Consider the following 17552-nt stretch of genomic DNA (forward strand, 5'->3'; position numbering starts at 1 on the left):
TTCTTGGAGTTCATTACTTTTTAATAAGATATAATAACCTTTTTGAGAAGGTGAATGAGAATTTCTCATATAGTACATTTTTCCCTTAGAAATGCTCTAACTGAGCTTATTAAGAAAAGTCAGTACTGAAAATAATCCAAAAAGTCATCATTAATTCAGTTGAACGCTTTATAAACTTCCTTTGGATTAAATGGGTAGGTAACAATTTCATGTCAAAATCTTAACAAATGCCAATGCCGAAAATGAAATGTAGTACTAGTATAGTATCTCTAAAGTTCTGTATAATGACGTCAAACAGCTATTTACATATCTTTCCCTCAGTGTTATTACTTTTGGGTCAGTTTGATTTTACGTGCAATAACTTTTTTTTATCAATTTTCTTGATATATTAGGACTCTTATCTGGATATTTTATGTATTAGAAGCACCGGAGTTCGGACATTTTGCAATCCTCTTACTCTGACAGTAAGAGTGACAAAATTACAAATTTTCCCATCACATGCTCGCTCAAACTTACAATGTCAATAATAATTAAAAGAGATCTCCTGCAACTATACAACAAATTAAATCTGATGAACAAGCTGTTGTTAGCTAGACAGTTTGATCATAATCTTGATTATTCGGATATGAATTAGTTGATGGTGATATGGTGAAGAAGCAAAATAGAGTGTATAATTATGAATATGACAAAATAGTGTAGCAGCAGCAGCGGCAGCATCACTATCTATGCAGTTGCAGTGTTTTCGAATTGATTATCAACTCTAAGAATGGAGAGGACGAGTACAATGATAATCACCAAAGCAATGACTATAGCAATATAGGCCTGTTTTCGGGTCTCCTTCTCGTAATCATTGAGCGACCCCGTCCCCGTCCCGCCGCCCTTTCCTCCACCTGACGGCGCAGCCTCATCTCCCCCAGCGGCGGCTGCTCTGTTCCCGCCACCCAGTGCGTCGGCTGTGACCGGCGTTGCTATCCCCAGCAGCACTTGGTGCAGCGCCATGAGGTTCCTCCGGATCTCCCTCATTGCGTCGCGCCTCTCCTCAATCTCCGCCACTGCCTCCGCCACGGAGTCCTTCCCGTGCTCAACCTCGCGGTGGAGCGGAGCCCTTGCGGCCTCGCTCGCTATCAGGCTGTCGATGGCCTCTGCCATTGCCTTCTCCCCCGTGATCGCGTAGAACCTTATTTTGTCAACGTGTTAGAATCCAACATAAACCTAATAGGAGTACATTTTAAAGAGCATAGTGTGAAGTATCTGACTTGGCGTCGATAATCTGTCTATGATCGGTCTCCATTTGGGACCTGAGGGATTGGAATCTGTGCATAATCAATTGGAGGGCCTCGATGATGTCGGAGATCATGGAGGCCCGAACCTGGTCGTCTGCGGAGCCACGCTGGGCAGCATTGGCCCGAACGAGGCCCTCGTATTTCTTGTTGATCTGTTTAGCCAGCTTGAATAGGTCGTCGAGGTCGGTTTTGAGGCGGCCCCGGATGTCCCTCATCATCCCCGAATTCTCTGCCTTTTTAATATCCTCATTGGATTCCTGCAGGCTGTTGTGTAGCCTCTCCAGATGCATCACATCCTGCTTCACACTTTCAACTTCCACAGAGAAAATCTCCAGGCAGTATGAGTCCTTCCCCCCCTCCGCCTCTATGCACATCTTCGAGGAACCGTTTACATCCATTTTCTTTTCTCCGAATTCTTCAGGAAACAATCGTTGATTTTCCAGAAGAATTCGGGGATGGAAAACTGAATGTGTGTTTGTTTCCTCTCGAGATTATCACGAGGTTTGGTGATAGATCATCGGTGATGTCCCTCGTATCTCCGATGACGATAGAGGACAAGAAAGGGATTGGGATTTGGTAGACAAAGACATTGTTTATGAGCGTTTACATGGCCCTGTTGGGGAACTTCCATCTCTACCAACCTTTTCTCCACGTTGGAAACCTGAATTAATGTTTATGAATTCGTGGATAATAATTAACCTTGGTGAGAAGCCCATATTAACGCTCCTTGTATACTCATATCACATGCACTACTATAAATACTCTTAATTCTTATTTCAAGAATAAAAAAGTTGATAACTGCAAAAAGCGTATCAAATTATGCTGTATTCTAATTGGTTATGCTCCCTTCAATTCCTCCTCCCTTTCAATACATACAGCTTTACCCAGCGAAACCAACCAAAAATTCGACTACTTTCTTCCATGAATTTCCTCTGACCATTTTTTTGTGCAAAGCCCCACAACCTAAAATATTTATACATCAAACTCCATCTTGCGTCCCTGACAAATTTTCGACCACATCTGACTCCAACGATCTATGTTGCTGGCTGAATAATCTATCAGCAGAACCTGGGATAGAGCATCTCACTGCCCAAAAATCCAAGCGAGGTGAGATATCTTCCTACCGCTCAGGCTGGATGTTAAGGTCTATTTGGCCTTTCAAAGGTGAAGTTGACGATATCTACCTTCAGGTTCTTCCACATAGCTTGAATTCAGCACATCTTCCTCGTTTAAGCTTCTGTTTACAGTGCTGCTACCAACACATGGATCACCATCCTGCTCCTTTTCACATGACTGCTGTTCTTATAAGTTCTGAGACGAAGATGAGGGTTCAGTTTGTTTCTTTTCCGTCTCTCCATCAAGGTGTTAAAATGGCGCTTTAACGAAGCACAGTCACAAGAGTGCCGGTGGTTGGTCCATTTCCCACTGGGAGGTTGAAGGCAGACAATGCATGTACAGCCACGTCTATGGTGTAGGTGTTTTGTCTTGTTCTCTGAAGAAGTCAGGGCCTTCTCCCTCCCCTTGAATAGCTAAATTAGGGAGTGTATCGAGTCCTTCCTCAGCAACAAATTCATCTGCATCCCATCCAGAGCTCTCTTCTTTATTACAAGGGTCTGCTCAAAAGTTGGGAAACTTGAGTATGGAATACATAGCAGTGCAAGACAAGAAAGAAAAGACCCGACCTTTGTTCATGGCAGGTAGCATTTGCTCTAGCTGTTTGTTAGTCAATTCCTCAGCAGATGAAAACAGAGATCTGACACAAATATAATGATGAAATCAAGGTTACTGGTGAACTAATTAAAATATATGGAGTACCATTACAGTAGGCTGGAACTCAAAATATAGGAGTAGTTCTTATAGTTACAAACTAAAAAACAGCAGTTTTTCAGATTGTACACACTACCTTTATAATTCAAGAATGGATCCAAAGATAAGATGGTAGTTCATATATCACGGTTTTAGAAAGAATTAAAAAACAGCAAATAATGACAACTACATCATCACGAATTGATAAAAAGGTCTTCCTACCTGTGAAGGTCCCACACATTATCTGAGCAGGTCAACTTTGAAGACACCTTACGATGTGAAATTGAGAGAAAAAGGTTAAAAATTGGGTATGAGAGCTAGCATAATAAATCTAGGATGCAGCTTCAGCAAAAGAACATGGCAGCAACAATGGCTTATCATCTCAACGGACTAACAACCCAACCAGTAATTGGATTCTGTTTTCGTATTCTATGCGTTCTCTGCGAACCACTCTGTAATCTCTCAAGAATTGCATAAGTGATCGAATCAGGAGTTAACCCCTCTTCTTTAAGCTTTGAGTACAAATCAACAGCTTCTGCACTTCTCCCAGACTTCTCAAGACAGTCTAACAAGATATTGTATGTAACTATATTAGGGCAACAGCCTTCAGCAAGCATTTCATCGAACAAGCTATACGCCATCTCAACTTTATCAGTCTTACCAAAACATTCTATCAGTGTACTGTATGTTACAACATCGGGATTCAAACCCCTCTCTTGCATTTCCTTAAGCCTCATGTGTGCTTCATCAACATCACCATTTTTTCCCAGACAATTAATCAATGAATTGTATGATACAACATCTGGTCTGCAATCACTATTCTCGAGCTCTTCAAAAATTCTAACAGCTTCATCAACTCTTCCAGCCCTACCAAAACTAGAGATCAGAATATTGTAGGTGAAGATGTCTGGTGGCGGCCCATCCTGTTTCATTTTCTCATACAGATCAAGGAGATGAGCTATTTGCTTTGACTTTCCAAGAGCAGAGAAGACTGTGTTGTACATGAAAGTATCTGTCATTATACCCTTTTCGTGAGTTGTACTCATCATGTCTATTGCCTCAGTAACTTTTCCAGCATTGCATAAACTCTCCAACATGGACAGATAGGCATCCCTGTCTCCCTTCTCATGGAATTTCCACATATTACAAAACAACCTATGCGCTTCACTTGCATGCCCTAGTTTGCTTAGCATTCTCACCAGAAACGCATAGATTGACTTATTCATGTATTTGCTCGATATTTTCACAACCTCATCCAGTCTACCAAGCTGTCCTTCCACAGCTAAAACATTGAGAATGAGGCTGTACGTGAACTCATTAGGCCTGCAATTATTTTCCACCATCTTAGAGAAAAGAATCATAGCTTTGTCTGGCATTCGGCTCCTAACCAGTGCCTCCAGCATGGTATTGAAAGCCATTGAATTTGGTTTGCAATCCTTCAAAAGCATTTCCTCAAATAAAGCTACTGCCTCATTCAGCTTGCCCAACCTTCCATTCATCCTGATTAGAATGGTGTATGTGTATTCATCAGGTCTGCAATGCTTCTTTTTCATGTCTTCAAGCACCTTGTATGCAACATCAACCTGACATGAAGCACAACACATCACAAACAAAATTAGATTCTGCAAGTCACATTTGGCTTGTCAAGATCTAATACATTACACAAAGATTCAACTACATCATTTCTACCAAAATTCCAATTAACCTAAAGATCTACAAAATGATATTCTAGAAATTTAACCAAGCAACACACTCTAAATCTTCATCTTGATGCACAATGTTCATAAATTACAACTAGCATGATCCTTGATATTAACATGAAGTACATAAACAAGAGATTCAACTAAATAATCAATGGAATGCCTTACAACTACATGCATATCCAAACCTTTTCGTCTTTAGCAAGCGCATCAAGAAGCATGTTGTAACCAAAGTTATCCAAGTTGTACCCTTTCCTCCGAATTTGTGCATAAACCTGCAATGCTCGATTCAAGTCGTTTGCCCTCAAATATGCTTGCACGAGACACTTATATGTGTAACAAGTCAACTGCAAACCCCAATTCTTCAACAATTCCAAACACTTATCCAATCCATCAACACTATTAAACGCAGTGATCAATATATTGACGGTAGAGATATTCCCAGGAGTCCTTAATCTCGCCATCAAATCGACAATTTCTTTGATTTTTTCGGTCCTGTCTGGAAGAGACGATTTCGAGAGAATCAGCAAAATACGGTTGTAAGTGAAGGCATCGTGTCGGTAATTCGGGATATGCGAGCGGCAAAAGTGAAAGAACTCGAGAGCTAGGGTTGGGGATTTTAAAGCTTTGAGAATTTCGGAGACTTCAGAGGTGGTTGGGGGTATGTTTAGGGCTTGCAGATATTCAGAGAGGTCGAGGAAGGAATCGGGCGAGGAAGCGGCGGATTTTGATTGCAGGAGTTTGGTAGCTTCGGCGATGAGCTCGCGGCGGGGGAGAGGGTAGCCGCGGACATCGGAAATTAGCACGGGAGGAGTGACGGAGACTTCTATGGCGGAGGTGCGGCCTTTGTTGGTAGATGTCACGATTTTTCCAGTGTATTTGGTGGCGTAACCGCGGCGGGAGGAAGGCAGGAGGAGGGCGAGATGAGGGCGCATGGTGGGGAGCTTCAGTCTATCAAGGGTTTGGCAGTTGTATAATACTAGTAATTAGCTAGCTCCATCTTTGATTCGGAAGAGATTGAGTCTACACATTTTGATCATTCCGCAGCATGTTACTCATATATTTGAAAATCTGTCGCAGCAATTTTTCATGAACACTCTCTATTCGGAACAGTTCGCTATGCTAATTGCCTCTTCGTCATTTCCAACTCAAGCATTAGCTTCATTGGTTCAGAAAACGTGGCCACACAAAAATAAAATCTTTTAATTACCTTAATATTGCTAGAGGCGATGGCTTTCTGGAGAGCACCGTCGGTCCTGGGCGAAGGCAGAATGGGAGGCGGTGCTAGCCGGCGACAGGGGGCAATGGGTTGAATTTTGCGTGACTGGGGGAAAAAAATAGGAATTTAATTGCAAAATGGGCCGGGTAATTGGGCTGGTCTCTAGATATTGGGCTGAATAGTTAAAATTGTAGAGATAGTGTTGGAAAGAGCATTTGAATGCATCGAGAATGCATGTACAGAAATGGTTCAGAGGTGATATGACATTAAAAAATTGTCATGTGTAACATTGTTTGTACAATCCTAGGCTTAATTGCAAAACAAATAAAATAAAACTGGAAACAATAGATATATCATTAAAGAAAATGAGAGGAAAGAAAATGATAGTGTCAATAGGTTGGGGTATTCACAGACCCAAAATAAAGGATCAACATTTCAGTCCAAACAATAAATACAGAGGGGCCCAACAACTGAATTTTCAATGCAATATATTAACCCATCAATTTGATAGATTTTAATAACCGAGTATTAAGGTGAATTATTAGTATAGTGTATAACATTCCAGCAAAAATTTGTGATTAGCCAAAAGTTGGTGGTAATGTATAGAACTTGATGTTGATACCATATCAAGAATATGTCCTTTTTCTTCTGGAAGCGTGCGTCGTAAGTATATTAGTTTATGATTATTTGTTGATTTGTTGTGATTTTAATTTATAGAATTGTCTAACTAGAGATTAAATTATAATATAAGTAATATTTAAATTCAATAAAAGTTCATGAATACCTGAAATATTGAGCAAAATAAAGGTGTAGGCAATTAAATTCAGAAATTTTGTGAAGTTGAATACATAATTACTACTTTTTGGTCCTAGTTTCAAGTTCTGGGTGGAATTTCCATCAGCTAAGTATCAGCAAAAAAACTGTGAAGGGTGACATGGTCGACTATCAGAAAAGAAACCTCTCAGCCACAGTACTCGAGGTTGTGATTGTCGTAGATGATAGTATCACCGACAAATTGGAACAGTAGTACTTAATTTACTCTTCTTAATTAACTTCTTTAGCTTATGCGAAGCATTTTTAATTTGTTAAATTATTTCATGTAAGTTCTATAGTTCTTAATTCAATTTTTAGCTTATAAAATGTTCATTTAGGTTTATGATGCTAGAATAACTTGAAATTCGCACGGTGCTTTCAAGACAGGTTGATGAATCAAAGGAATTGCTAAGCTATGTAGTCTTTCATTTAATTTTTAGCTCCGAAGATGTTCACTTAATATGGTTTATTATTTCGTGAATGTATGACAAAAGTGAAAATGTCGAAAACATTAATGATCGATATCAAGATAACTTGAAGTCTGCACGGTGCTTACAAAACAGGCTGGGGAATCAAAATCATTGCTAAGTTAAATTTTCAATATAAAATATAAATTTAGGGGCAATACATGGAACTTTCAGTTATAAGGTAGCTGACAACCCAATGACATTTTTATTGCAAGCCGATACTTCCATCTCCGGTATCTTTAATAATACCCCCGACTAAGCTGCTTGCATAGAGACATCGGGTGGTATATGACACATGAGAAATTCAATCATATGAACTCGTATTTCTTGAGTATGGAACACTTCGATTGAAGACATCTATTGTATTGGTCGAAAAAATAGACCTCACACTGATAGGTGGTTGGCTCAACAGAAAGTTGTGGGCTCATAACAGGGAAAGAGACAAAGCACTTCAGAACTTTAACATGTATCCTGAAAGAATAGCAGAGGAATTGATATAAAAGATAAAGAGAGACTGTATATTTCCAGAAATAGTATGTTCATTGATTGAGATTGGAATTACGTGCTGCACATATATATAGCTACACTGAGAATAATACTCTACCATAACAAGCAATAGAAGAGTGACAACACAACACATTTAACTGCCTTGGACCACAAGAGCGAGCTGGCCACCTTCTCCTGCTGCCAACGTTTTAGGTGGTCCCAAGAGCACATCTTTCCAGCTCTTCATGTTGTGAGTAGATGCCACGTCCTTGACTGAAGAATCTTCATTTTCACATTTAGCATCAGCATTAGGATTGAGAGCTAGCTTCACTTTAGTTTCAGCTTGCTTGAGAGTGCATAGGCTAACACCGACTGTTGATGGACACATGTTGAATCTGATTTTATAGACATCTTTAGCTCTGTCATTTGTAGTATTGTGGAACTTAAAAGAAAACATAATTCCAACATGAAATTGCCATCACCCAAGTTAAAAAAAATCGTGAAGAGCTTACTCTTTTTACTCTTTAACATAGACACATAGTTATGTGAGTAGAAACGCCCCTGATAAGAAATAACAGTGGCGGATCCAGGATTAAAAAATGGAGGGGGCGGAATAAAATAATAAAATATTAAATATAATACTTCAATATGTTTTTTTAGCAAAATGAAAGTCTATTACAATTCAAGTAGCTCTAGCATCTGTTAACCGAGACAACTGATTTCTACGGGTATCCATATCTTGAAAACGTTTGAAGATTCTTTCATTAGAAACACTAGCGAAGATGGATCTTTCAATGTATACTACCAAACTGTCATTCAACCACTCATCTCCCATCCTATTCCGCAAGTCAGTCTTGACAAATTTCATTGCTGAAAATACTCTTTCAACAGATGCAGTCGCTACGGGTAAGATCAATACCAACTCAATCAGACGATAAACCAACGAAAAAACTTTATCTTTCTTGGTTTCAACAATCTTCTGAGATAGGCTAGCCAAATCTTCAATAGCATTCAATCGTGCATCTCTTCTCACAATATCAACAAAAGTTTCAAGTTGTTTAAACAATTCAGTATGTTGAATCCATGTGAAGTCCTATGGGTAAAGAGTAGCAAGATGAACAAGCTTATCAATATTAAAAGCAGCGAAATCTTTTTTGGATCGAGGCATGCCATACAACTTAGCAAGTCTGTGGATGTTATTTCAATTGAGCTTGGGGCGATAATGGTTATTTTCTTCGGTCAACGGGGCGACATCGGAGGCAACGGAGGGGGCGGATATGGAAATATACATCCGGGATAAGGGAAAATTAGTCGCATGGTGGGGGCGACCGCCCCCACTTGCCCCCACCTGAATCCGCCACTAATAAGAATGTTTGATCCATGCAAAATAAGGATATGAAGGATCTCAGGGATATAACCAAATTCTTCTTAGAGTATAAACTCAACGTACAAAATCTTCAACCTCCTTCGCTACTAGAAACTATAGAAGCGTAATGTCTACAACAACTAAATGATAGGTAATCATCTAAATATATACTTTGGTATACCTCTTACCATATTCTTTTAATATCCCGAACTATAAACTATTTTGTAAATTTCCTATATATTTTTATACAGGGCGAGTTTTCATACAACTACCCAACAGGACGTGATGCATGTAAAATGGGATCCGAATCTAGTGTTCTTTTGGGACTAGCACATAATAGATAGGTTCTTGACGGCAATGCATATGATTTTATTTAGAGGCACACATGCATACAACAACAAGATTACTTATGTTTTTGTTATCAGTAATTGGATTATGCAAGTCTAGCAATCTGGAGACTAGAAAATACAAACGGTTCACAACCAAAACCAAAGTCCATATAATGGAGGGAAGGGTAAGTTACGTTTTATGGAGAAACTGCATGGAGCACATATAACCATATCTTGTAAAATACATATGAAAATTCTTATACAAAATTAATATAATATATTTTTTAATATTATGTTTGTGATTTACAACCGACTAGTCTTTGGATCGCATGGCCATCCATAAATCCGTAATAAAAGTAATCCCATAACCGATACCCGAGGTTCTGAGTGCAACATATGTTGCGATTGTCGAGAGTTCGTATATGTAAATTCGCTAGTTCTTAATTTATTTTTTTTAATCTACTTTCTCTAGTTTAAAGGATGTTCATTTAATATGTTTTATTATTTTGTGTATGTATGATGATTTACGTGGATATTTTATATAAAGAGTTGGGTTGGAGGCAGTGGTAAAATTACTCTTAGTAGATTAGTTTAAAGTTGAATCTAGACTTATACATGAGCAACTAACCAATAAAGAAAGGAGAAATTTATTTAATCCTTGAAGCATGAGTATGTTTATTCATTGATATATTCACATAATAATAGAACATTTGAATAGCGTAAGAAACAAAGAAGAAGTGACATAGTACAATATAATGAAACAAAATAATTTGAAATTTGCACGGTACTTGCAAAATAGCTTGATGAATCAAATGCATGACTAGGCTACGTTGTAGTTCTAAATTTAATTTTTAGTTTCAGATATGTTCATTTAATATAGTTAATTATTTCATGCAACTATGAAAATGTCAAATACGTTAATACTGTCAGAATAATTTGAAAAATGTCAAATACGTTAATACTGTCAAAATAATTTGAAATTTGCACACTACATGCAAACAAGTCAAGGAATCAAAGTCATTAAGTTAAATTTTCAGTTTAATATATTAACCCATCAATTTTATGGATTTAAATAATTGAGTAACACGCCTTTAGGGTGAATTATTAGTTATTAATATTATTGGATTAATTATTTACACGTTTAAGTCTGGGATATTACATATTTGGATAAAGTGCTTTACCCAGGTCCTAAAACAATATGTTGGGGTTACCGCAACGGAAACACGGAAAACAAACATATTCTTACAGATCTATTTAGGAGATTATGTATTTGATTCCAATTTAATGCAATTAAATCTAGATCTATAGATAAAAAGGATATTGGTCCCTAAAACCATGAACTTTGGCCAAAATTTGGTATTTTCACACGAATTCTAAAATTGGCCTAGAATGTTACAAACTTTGCACTTTGTTTGGTATTTCCTACGGCATGTCTATCAACATATTTGACTAACTTACGAGGTTTTATATCATATTTGACACAGTCAAATCAATGTGGGTTTTTACGTGACTTTTTATCCTACTTTTAATGAACATAAAAAGTGGTTTAAATATCATAAAATGTATCATGGTTGCCTACGTAAAATAAGATTTTGATGAAAATATCTTATTTGGGTCAATTTGAAAAATATCAAACAAAGTGCAAACTTTGTGATATTCTAGACCAATTTTAAAGTTTGTGGGAAATACCAAATTTTGACCAAAATTCATGATTTTATGGACCAATATCCCTAGATAAAACACATCAAAACCACATAAACATGTTATTTGATGTAGAGATCGTTGATTGTTACCTTTTGATCCAAAATTGGATCGGCGTTGCTAGCTAAAACTCCTTGTAATCTCAACTACGAATCTTCCATTCTATTCCCACGTCATTGATTGTTCATCCGGGTGGGCGGATCTTGAATAATCAATATAATGAAGTGAGATCGTGGGAGAACCACACAAAGACACGCGATTGCCTTATCTAATCCTATGAGTCAGGATATAACAAGAACAAAATCGAAAACCCTAATCTCCCTAGAGCAAGGGCACGAAAATCAATGCAAGAGGGGGGGAGAGAGAGAGAGAGTGAGAGAGAGAGAAGGCCGACGACGGCTAGGGTTTGGCGAGGAGTGTGTTGTGCATGTGTGCTAGGGTTTCCCACCTCTCTTCACTATTTATAAGATGGACTTCTATTAGGCTAGAATGGGAATCCATGGAGTGATTAGATGTTGGGCTATCCCATTAGACAATGAATTTATTAAATCAATTAATCCTTAATTTAATATGGAGTATTATCTATAGAATATTTTTATTCCACTAAGGAATAATATTAAACTCCCATCTAAATCCCAAATTACGAAGAACTTAGGTTCCATTTTATTTTATAATATTTCTCGTGTTTAAAATTATCTTAATCCATTAATTTAATTCTTTATCTGCTATGTGACTTGAATTAAATTAATTCTCCAAAGATTTTTTCTAGTTTGAAACTTTATTTATCACATGAAATAAAATTCCAAGATTCCTGAACAATAAATTCATTTTTCAAACACCTCTTGGGATAAAATCATACCAAACTAGGCACACGAATTCTATGAAATAATTCTAATATTTCATGTTATTCAATTACTACCACCCAAGATACTATGATTGAGTTGCGAAAAACTCTCATATATTGATAAGTCAAAGTGGCGTCTGATTAAATAAATACATTTATTCTCATTTACTTTAATTTCTCTAACTTTATTCTCTCTTATTTCATTCTTTCTTCATCATTTTACCTTTTTCATTTCTTACTTTATTTTTTTTTACTTAACTCACTTAACACAATTTTTCTTAAATCTCATATTGAAAAGAAAAGCTTTCACTACTATAGAACAGAAGGGGCAGCATTTAATATCACTTTAGAACACATCCAAGCAGTGGCGCGCAACGATTAAATGCTTTCTGTGGAATGTTAGGGACGAAAGTATATGTATATCCTTGGGAGCAGCATGCTTTGATAGTAGCAACATTTAACTGTTTATTTTTTTTAGAGTTTGAGTATCATCTATCCTCTAAAGATTGTAAATCATTATACTTATTAATACTAGTATTTAGTTTTTGTAGCTTTTCTACTTTTAATACATTTTATTTTTTCTTGTAAAACAGTTTTCCAATTTTCTTGTAACTTTTTTTTTTATCATTAGTGTGAGCATTTCCAGTAAAATTTATCTGTTCAAAAATCCTTCAAACTATATGGAAAGGCTAATTGCATTACACAAATCGTATACGTATAACAAGATCTACTTAAAACTAAAAGAAATTATAAGCTTCTCAAATCTTAAATAACGATGCCAATAGTTTACTTTAGAATATTATTAATCAAGTGCTGAATGTCGGTATATGCGATCAAGATATCACAACAATTCACAATCCTACATATACTTTCAGAACCAAATTAACTAATATACTATTACTAGTAGTATGGAACTTCAGTGAAAATTAAATGTTGAATATATTGCATATACTTTTATTTCATTGATATAACTAATTCAAGTGTGCAACCACTCTCTCCCCCCTCTCTCAAGTAAAAAAAACAATACAATGAAACTCTGATACATTAAAAGTTGATTACAGGGGACCATATTGCATACAAATAAACGCACAGAAAATATACATATAAGACCAAAATTTGTGAACATGGTGAACCAGCAGCTATTGAAATGCTAAACAAGAATCGAAACCAAACTCTCTCATTTATAGTTGCATCAGGTTATAATAGAAGGATCACAAATACAGGTATAGATGATTAATAAATAAACCACATTCAGATTATGCTAATGCGGAGTAAATAAAGTAGCCAAACCTTGATCGACTCTAATAAGTAATCTGTCGTATCTCATCAATGTATCTTCTTCACATTTGTATGCTCCACTCCCTCTGGCCAAAACTTCTCCATCCACATCTATGATCCCGGATTTAGTTGGGTCATCGGTTCGTGGCCCAGGCTGCAAAATGAATGCCTTCACCTGTAATTACGAACCAATACAAAATATATTGAAGAGAAGTGTTGCTAACAAAGATACATTGATGGTTCGTATGAAGAAGAAAATACTGATCGATGGAAAAAGAGGAAATGAGATCAGAAATCAAAACTCTGAGTGCACCTTCAGATAAGAAACATAAGGGGATTTAACATGGCCTCCACTGTTTAATTCAGTCATCAACTTTAGCAAAGGCAGTTTAGGAGTTTCCTTTATCATGATCAGGTCCAAACACCCATCTGAAAACTGTAGATGAATAACAAAAAGGATGGAATTATTACTCGTTACAATTTTACTTAATTACCTCTTGATATGACAATAATAGAGTTGGACAGTAAAATTACAGTGGTGAGGCAAAATAACAGAAAAGAGAATAAATGGAGGGAATAGACCTCGGCATCAGGGGCTGCTTTAGTATCTTCAGCTCCCCAAGGTACATTATGGAGCCAGACTGAAACAAAAGGTCCGTCAATCATCCGCCAGTTTAAACTCTTTATATCAACATTAGGACCTTGATAGCCATACGCTGGATCCCTAGCAAGTCCATCCGCAGATTTAATTGCACTTTCATCATCGATAATTATATTCTTTTCTAGATCTAATGGCTCTCCATAAGATTCATAACCCGATGCTGGCACAAAAATTATATTGCCGTTGTACCTCCTGAGACCAAATATTCGTTGAAGACCCTAAAAAACACAAGAGAACCCCATTATTTTCAGTGAAGACAGAGTTTCTTGGACAAGGATGTATCATTCATGAGAATCAACATGATAACACCCACATAGAATACAATAGCAACAGAAGAAATAACAACTTTTTAGGAATACCTTGATTACAACTTCCAAACTGCCACAAACATTCGAAACATAGTTGTAAACCGTCTCAATAAATAAATTAATCAAGGAAATCAGAAATGCAAAAGATTGTTTGCAGCCTATCAGTCTATCATATAACAAGAACTCTTCTCAAGATACAGATAAATGATGCTTTCATGTAAAGAGTATGCAACACATACAGTGTATAAAATTGTATAGTATGAGCTACGCAATAATAATATAGGTGTACTCTGTTTTATCGTTATCCAGTAAGATTTCAATCCAAACTTACGTAGAAATCCAATCGAGCACTTCCCATCCATCTGTATTTCTCAGACTCAATATCAATATCAGCCACAAGACCTGTATTGATTTACCCCAAAATTCATACATTACCACTAACATATTGTATAATCATGACCAACAACTTAGTTGACTACGTTAAAGTAGTTATCTATATGACTTAGAAATATGAACATAATTTAAGCTGTTGAGACTAGTGCACCAAAAGATCGATGATCACATGCATTACCCCAAATTCATACAATACCACTGACATATTGCATAATCATGACCCACAACTCGGTGACTAAGTTAAAGTAGTTATCTATATGACTTAGATATGAACATAATTTCAGCTGTTGAGACTAGTGCTCCAATAGATTGATAATCACATACCCCATGCCAGCATTAACATGCTAAAAAATCTAGTTTCCCCTTGTGATATAGTAGCTATATCCAGTGAGCACTTATGCCCTGCAATTTGCAAACAAGAACTTACTTACATTAGTTTCAAAAAAAAAAAAACTTGGAATGAATGAAAATAGAATACAATCTACCTCGAATAATAAAAAGAGCAGCATTAGATGCTGCACATGGTTCACCATGTGAATCTAGAAGCGACTTTGCCATGCCATTTCCAGTTCCTGGATTTTGTATCTTATCAAGTTCAAATTTTGAACTCGTAAACAAAGAGCTACTGTCTTTATCTATGGAAAAACATAAACATAGAGTCAAACCTGCAGGTACTGCTCCAAGAGGAATCCTTATTGCCTTTTCCCAGTCCTCCCTAATCAGCAGTCCATTTAGCACCTACTAGAGCCAGAATGTGTTAAGAAAGTGAACAATTTAAGACATTTTTCGTTACTTCGCTACTAGGAGACTGAAAATTGCAAGTAATCAATAAATAAATTGAACTATCTAGTTTGAGGATTCACAGTTTGAGGATTTTAATTTATATATCATCGAAATAAAGCAGATAGAAAACCGACTTTCTTAATCTGGGTAGGTAGTTGCAGTACAATAGTTCATGAATAAGTATATATGCCGCTATAAATACCGGCCTACCTCCACCAGAATTCCATCCCCACTAACGCAAACAATCCCATCAAATTTTGCCAGATCCAGCGTCTGAACGACTTCCTTAGCGTGCAACTGGTGTTTGGTTTCTAAATATCATCATAAACCCCAACACATCAACAACCATCCATCATCCATTTTTCAAATTCATCGGCTACAAACAGAGAAGGAAAAGAGACGAATGCCAACCTTGTACAGTATACTCCACGCTCGCATCATCGAGTAAGGGCTTCACATCATTTTGAAAAATCTTCGACGCCGATTTCTTCCCTCCGTAGGGATTCACAAATATAAACAGCCGCCTCGGCCTTCCTGAATCCAAACACACAAAATTGGAGCCAGGCTGATGAAATTGAAATTCCTACCATCCAAATTACAGCATAAATGTTGTGATTACCGAGTGAATCCAGATAATCCTGAAGTTTTTCAGTCCAGATTCGAAGAGAATCGCTCGATAACAGCTCCAGCGTGAAGGTCTTCCTGATCAGGGCGGATTTACTAGTGCAGCAGCAGATTCCAGCTTCGGCTTCCGCAACCGCTCTAAATTTGATCTTCAATCCGTCGACGGAGAAACCTAATACCTGCTTCTCGATGTCCAGCCGGTGGTCGTCCCAGCGGAGTTGACCGGCGGCGGAAAAAGTCGCCGTCGTTGTGCCGCCGTTGGTGCGTACTTGGTCGGACAATATGCATTCATCCTGCTCCATTCAATTCAATACAATCAATATGAGATAATTTAAGTGAGCTCTTCCCAAATCATACAAGTGTTTTGATCCAAAGGAATTTGATTTCTTGTTGGATTTGGATTCTCCGCTTTGGTTGGTTGAATGGTTTTGTTAATTGTTGTTTTGCAGGAAAAGTTTTGTTAATTACCAAACAAAACCCTGCTTAGTGCCTATTTTAAAAAAATTATAAAGAAATGGACAAAAAACTCTTCCTAGTGGCAGTGGAAAATGGAAATATTCGGACACGTTGAATTCCCTTTTAATTAAGAAACAATTTATAAGTTGTTTTATGTAATTTATTTTCTTCTCTTTTAAAAATTATTCTTTGGTAGGGGTGGGCAACATGAGGTGGACTGTAGAGGTTTACTCGACAACTACATATACAAATAAGATTAATATAGTTATACTTCGTCCGTTTCATAAAAGATGTCATATTTATGGGACGACACGAGATTTTAGGAGGTTTTGTTTTGAGTGGTGGGTGGAAAGAGAAAATAGTAATATTTATATTAATGTGAAAGAGAATTTTTTCCGGAAAAAGAAATGTGACATCTTTTGTGAGATAAACTTTAAAGGAAAGTGTGACATCTTTTGTGGGACCGAGAGAGTAGTATTTATTAATTTGTGTACTTATTTTCTCTCTTTCCAATTTCTACAGAAGCTAAATTATCAAACAAGCCTTTTCTCCCTAAAATTTGAACGGCCCGAGATAGTTTCTCACTAGATCTTGATTGGAGGTTCATGCTTAATTGCAGTCGTATTCAGTTTATACGTGTAAAATGTATAATTAATACAACTAGTATAGTTTACTTGTGAAGCTTTATTGGATTGTTGTAACTTGTAAACTTGTTTTTGGCATGTTTGTTGATCATGCGGAGCATATGATTGGAATTCTAGACGCATCCAATATATGTGAATAGTTAAATCAAGTATTTTTTCAGTCGTTTGCAAAAACTCAACACTATTACTATTATTCAAAAAGAAAAATGTTGATAGAGAACGCGTGTTCCTCCAATTTAGTTGACTCCGAAGTGAAGAAAGTGCAAGAAAAGGAATAATTATGTAGACCGTCTTTAGATTATGGGCCATGCTTTTTTAAGTTTTTTAATCAAAGTAGTAATTAATTTGCTATGAACTATGGAAATTATATAATGCAGAATAGTCTATAAAT

General features: G+C 36.8%; 3 protein-coding genes across 5 annotated transcripts; all 3 read right to left on the bottom strand.

Annotated features, from left to right (window-relative positions):
* Positions 1-723: 723 nt before the first annotated feature.
* LOC125189990 (syntaxin-125-like) lies at positions 724-1681 on the bottom strand. Its single transcript, XM_048087195.1, has 2 exons — positions 1257-1681; positions 724-1177 (listed from the first exon to the last, which is right to left on the bottom strand). The coding sequence occupies exons 1-2, from the start codon at positions 1679-1681 to the stop codon at positions 724-726; spliced, it is 879 nt and encodes a 292-aa protein (XP_047943152.1).
* Positions 1682-2028: 347 nt separating this feature from the next.
* ABO5 (ABA Overly-Sensitive 5) lies at positions 2029-6097 on the bottom strand. Of its 3 annotated transcripts, XM_048085923.2 has the most exons (5): positions 4978-6097; positions 3312-4672; positions 2966-3036; positions 2468-2896; positions 2029-2369 (listed from the first exon to the last, which is right to left on the bottom strand). In XM_048085923.2, the coding sequence occupies exons 1-2, from the start codon at positions 5722-5724 to the stop codon at positions 3467-3469; spliced, it is 1953 nt and encodes a 650-aa protein (XP_047941880.1). In that variant the 5' UTR covers positions 5725-6097; the 3' UTR covers positions 2029-2369; positions 2468-2896; positions 2966-3036; positions 3312-3466. The 3 variants fall into 3 exon arrangements, with proteins under 3 accessions (XP_047941880.1, XP_088915495.1, XP_047941879.1); XM_089059369.1 differs by having other exon boundaries at positions 2029-2857; XM_048085922.2 differs by having other exon boundaries at positions 2029-2896.
* A 7080-nt stretch (positions 6098-13177) lies between these two features.
* On the bottom strand, positions 13178-16603 carry LOC125186400 (sphingosine kinase 1-like). The gene is made up of 10 exons (XM_048082757.2): positions 16057-16603; positions 15849-15971; positions 15648-15748; positions 15320-15392; positions 15140-15226; positions 14979-15056; positions 14593-14663; positions 13875-14171; positions 13606-13728; positions 13178-13467 (listed from the first exon to the last, which is right to left on the bottom strand). The coding sequence occupies exons 1-10, from the start codon at positions 16361-16363 to the stop codon at positions 13276-13278; spliced, it is 1452 nt and encodes a 483-aa protein (XP_047938714.1). The 5' UTR covers positions 16364-16603; the 3' UTR covers positions 13178-13275.
* Between the last annotated feature and the right edge of the window lie 949 nt (positions 16604-17552).

This window comes from Salvia hispanica, chromosome 5 (genome assembly GCF_029641045.1).
Source record: "Salvia hispanica isolate PSC_SH4W2 chromosome 5, Shi_PSC_v1, whole genome shotgun sequence".
NCBI lineage: Eukaryota > Viridiplantae > Streptophyta > Magnoliopsida > Lamiales > Lamiaceae > Salvia > Salvia hispanica.

Excerpts from the sequence above, each read along its gene's own strand:
- LOC125186400 (XM_048082757.2), bottom strand. The coding sequence starts at position 16,363 with ATGGAGCAGGATGAATGCATATTGTCCGACCAAGTACGCACCAACGGC. Across the intron at positions 15,972-16,056 it reads GGATTATCTGGATTCACTCG|GAAGGCCGAGGCGGCTGTTT; the intron begins GTAATCACAACA and ends GTTTGGATTCAG. Across the intron at positions 13,729-13,874 it reads AAGCAGCCCCTGATGCCGAG|TTTTCAGATGGGTGTTTGGA; the intron begins GTCTATTCCCTC and ends ATTCATCTACAG.
- LOC125189990 (XM_048087195.1), bottom strand. The coding sequence starts at position 1,681 with ATGGATGTAAACGGTTCCTCGAAGATGTGCATAGAGGCGGAGGGGGGG. Across the intron at positions 1,178-1,256 it reads AGACAGATTATCGACGCCAA|GTTCTACGCGATCACGGGGG; the intron begins GTCAGATACTTC and ends TGACAAAATAAG.
- ABO5 (XM_089059369.1), bottom strand. The coding sequence starts at position 5,724 with ATGCGCCCTCATCTCGCCCTCCTCCTGCCTTCCTCCCGCCGCGGTTAC. Across the intron at positions 4,673-4,977 it reads CGCTTGCTAAAGACGAAAAG|GTTGATGTTGCATACAAGGT; the intron begins GTTTGGATATGC and ends GCTTCATGTCAG.